Source organism: Limulus polyphemus, unplaced genomic scaffold (genome assembly GCF_000517525.1).
Source record: "Limulus polyphemus unplaced genomic scaffold, Limulus_polyphemus-2.1.2 Scaffold897, whole genome shotgun sequence".
In the NCBI taxonomy this organism is placed as follows: Eukaryota; Metazoa; Arthropoda; class Merostomata; order Xiphosura; family Limulidae; genus Limulus; species Limulus polyphemus.
Window position 1 is genome coordinate 84,731 of NW_013666507.1, and position 4,239 is coordinate 88,969.

At 30.1% G+C, this 4,239-nt stretch overlaps 1 protein-coding gene across 14 annotated transcripts in view; it reads right to left on the bottom strand.

The window, feature by feature from the left end:
- LOC106461099 (acetyl-CoA acetyltransferase, mitochondrial-like) overlaps positions 1-4,239 on the bottom strand; it is a 152,632-nt gene that overhangs the window by 24,722 nt on the left and 123,671 nt on the right. For 13 of the 14 annotated variants that reach the window (XM_022387981.1, XM_022387971.1, XM_022387976.1 and 10 more), the window contains one exon: positions 2,243-2,400. In XM_022387981.1, the coding sequence (XP_022243689.1) occupies positions 2,243-2,400 (158 nt within the window). Of the gene's footprint in view, positions 1-2,242; positions 2,401-4,239 lie in introns of those variants that run through there. The other variant, XM_022387983.1, reaches the window with a different exon arrangement.

Consider the following 4,239-nt stretch of genomic DNA (forward strand, 5'->3'; position numbering starts at 1 on the left):
ATTCCCGAAAGAACAAGATAGTTCTAGAAACAAGAGAGCGTGAGAATTGTCACGTGATCTCGATGACGCAACAATATATAGTTTTATTAAAAACAAATATTTGAAATATATTTACGAGGTTTTAGAAATTACACAAATGAAATTAGAAATTTTTGAGATGAAGAAAAGTATTTTTAATCTTAACATGAAAATCACTTTGCACACGGACTATTCAAAACAAATACTTGATATATTCAAGGACAAATCTATTTTTAGTTTATTAAAAATACTTCAATAAAAAATATGAATTTTTGTATGAAAGACTACCAAATTTCGTGAAGATATACAAACTACATTAAAAGGGAGTAGTATCAAATCTATAAGGACTTTGAATGAGTACAAAGAGGTCACTCAAACTGACCGAGCCCATGTTGAGAGAGTTAAGTTAAAGAAACACAAAATTAGTTTTGTACCTGCGTGGGTACACTGGATCATCACTCTAAATTAACACTTTCTGTTGTTTAGATTACTGTATCTTGTTCAGAAGAATACTTTCCCCTAAATGTCTCCAGACAGCCTGCCAAATTCAACGTTCCTCAATTTGAAAGAAACTGCCTTCTAGCCAGTGCAACATGCACAACCTATGTGAATGATAATTCTCATTATAACATAGTGAGGCCGTAACACCTCTAGATATCACTTGAACAACCCCTGAAGGACACTGCCATAAAAATTTGTACACAGTGTTGTATTAATCAATGTTCTCCTTGTGTTTTAACAGATATTACCAACTTTGTGAAGAACAAAATTATGTAGGTAACTTGAAATAAGATTAAGTTAATGGTTTTCTCACATTATGGGAAGCCTCCATATATTAGAACAAAGTATAAATTTAGAATAAATATCTAACACTACAGGAAGACAGAAACCCATGATATATTAAAATATAAAAGATGTAGCCAGAAGATATCAATGAAAGAATTTTTCCTCTATAACATTTCAGTGCTTTATTTTTAATTTTTTGATAATCCTTTTACTTTCATGGTTTTTTGTACCTATTTACTCTTATTATATATTTTTTTTCTGTAATTTTTCTTTTAATTTGCTTTTTAATTATTTTCTTTATTTTTTCTTATTCATTATTACTGTTGGATATTTATTTAATTTTTTCTACTTTTATATCTCTTATCAGTATACCTTTATCCTCTTCCACTAGAAATAACTGTGCCTTCATCACTAATCCGTGTATTCACATTTATAGATGAAAAGTTATACAAGCAATGAGAATATTGTTGTGTCAGTGAGGTCACGTGACTAGTATCACGCCACGTCCTTCTCGAACCTTCGTGAATTTTCGGGAGACTGCTAGATTGGGGGTAGTCTGGTATATATAAGACGGTCACAACGTGACAGAACAATGTGTGTAATTGAACTGAGTATTGTTGAAGTTGAGCACGTGAGACGTTCATTGAGAATTATAGCATTTGTTATAGAGCGACTGTTGAAATTAAGTATATCGCAAAGTTGTATTCAGAGAAAATAAACCAGTTTTATTTAAGAAAGGACTTGTGTCGCTAAAGTTTCGTCGTAACAAATTTACGAAAAATTAACTAACAAACGGAGACATAACAATATAGTCTACATGTTAGTTTATTAGCTTACACAATAATGCTTCATATAAGCATCATAACTTATCATTAAGGCTATTCTAGACTACTGCCCCCATCAGTAGATATTTGGTGTATAATTAGCTGTTAAATTCATCCCCAAAAGATGCTTCAGTAAAGAACAGCAGTGATAACAGAATTGAAATCTAGAAATTGTAATTTTCACTTACTGAAAATCAAGCTTCAACCAGATATTATCATCAACACAAACAAGAATAAAAATTTGATCACTTATCAACTTACATAAAAGCATGAGGCAGTAAACCTGAAATATAACAGTCACCAATCAACACCTTTAAAGAACAGTAATTCAGACCTAGAACTTAACTTCAAACTTATGCCCCCCCCCCAACCCAAAAAAAAAAGATTACTCTTGACTACCAACATATTTGAAACTGAGTTGGTGGCCATTCATAATACTCCAAAATAAGATTGAAATTCATAGCACCATCACTAAGACTAACTATTAACAGAATAGACTTAAGAAACGGATCTTCAACACTACAAAAAAAAAATGAGAAAGAAAACAAACTGTTAAGTCTGATAAGAATTTAATCTTTCAAACATCAGGTTTAAGAACTGCCAATCATACTCACCCTAAAGGATGTCCCAGACTGACAGCTCCACCATTAGGATTGACTTTACTAGTATCAAGATCTAGAAGTTGGATATTGATCAAGGGAACAACACTAAAAGCTTCATTGATCTCCCACACTGCAATATCTTCTTTCTTGAGGCCAGACTGCATCAGTACCTGGAGATTATGAACACCATAATAATAATTAGAAAATATTTAACATTATAGTTAGTCTGAAACATTACTATTTGAACATAAACATTTACAAACAAATTATAATCAGTATACCTAAAATTTATGATAGAAATCATATAAACTGCACTTTTTTTTACCACATCCCTCTTAATTTGTCTATTTCAGACTCAAAATCAGGGGCATACAAACTTTTCATTTCAGATCTAATAAGAAATTAAAATGACATCAACATTTTGACATGCACAATAATTTATTTATATAAAGTTTCAAGGAGAAAAATACATGCCAAAAACTATGTTTCAGTGGAATGCACCCCCACCATCTTCAGGAGATAAAGGAAACATAAATTTCTTTGACATAAACAGTAAATGTACAAAATGCATCTTGTACAGTAGTGCAGTTTACCAAATGGATTTCCACAAATTTATGTCTATGGCACCTGAACCTAAACATCTATTCAAAATCAAGTTGTTTTCAACAACTTCTAATGATTCTCTCACATTTAATTTTTTCTTCTATAAATCGTTTTTGTATATGACACCGCTGTACCAGATGCAAATTGTACATCTACACTTACCATGTATATCAATAAATTATTTTTGTCTCCTCAAGATGGTGGACAAAATGTGTAGAAGTTTTTAGCATATATTTTTCTGTTTTAACATTATAATAAATAAATTATTATGCATGTAGAAACACGGGTATTGTCATTTAATTTTTTATTGAAACTTTGGACAAGAGCTGTTAGCCTAATCAATTTCAGGTCTACCTTTTGTCTCCCACAAGCCACTACCCAAGAGGCCTTTCATTCATTACCCAAATTCAGTTAACCTATCAAATGCTATTTATATATGCAGTATAATACTTCAAAAATTTCAGTTTAAAACACTGAAAGCTGGTGAAGATATAGAAACCAACAGGAATGTGGTAAAAAAATCTGCACTTTGTGATTTTTGTAAATATATTTACACCTATTGGTTTTTAATTAATGCTTCACCAGATTTTTGCATTTAAACTATACCAAATACAATTATACAGTATTATCACAACAACTAAAACACCTTACAACTCTTTGCATAGTGCTTGTATGACATTAAAAATAGTTTGTTATAACCTTCTCATACCCCTTTATCTGGTTTATTGACAAGTAGATGTTACAGAAGGTATCTTAACATAGGAATATAAACAGTAAAATCAAACAATTGTACAAGTGTATAATTTTCTCAAAAACTTTTGGCAAGTTAAATTTAGGAAGTCACTAGATATAAAAATATTTTAGTTTTTGGTACATTAAGGCTTAATCCCACATTACTATATGCTTTTAGTTCAAAGACTAAAACTAATAAAAGATGAAAGAGAAAAAGCAAAATATGAGCCTACCATGCAAAACTATTTATATTCAACATCATAAGAATAACAAATGTTTTTACTGAAGGAAGAACCTCACAAATATAGTTTGTTTTAAGTGATATTTTAAATGACTAGTTACTATAATCAGAATTAATTATCTAATTAACAATAATTACTATTAAAATCTTCCTCTTAAGAAATTAATATTTACATTTATTACCATTATAAAAAGCTTATTAAATATTTGTGTCAACTTTATCAAAACCACAGACATAAACTGTGAGTAATAATGCTTGGAGATGGCTTGAACAGGTAATGAAAAAAACTTTAATATAAGTTTAGCATAACAGCAAATGTACAATGTTTCGACAAGGTTCTATCATCATCAGGTACAAGTAGTTTACACTGACACACACACAAATATATATATATATATATATATGTGAGTGTGTGTGTGTGTGTGTATATATA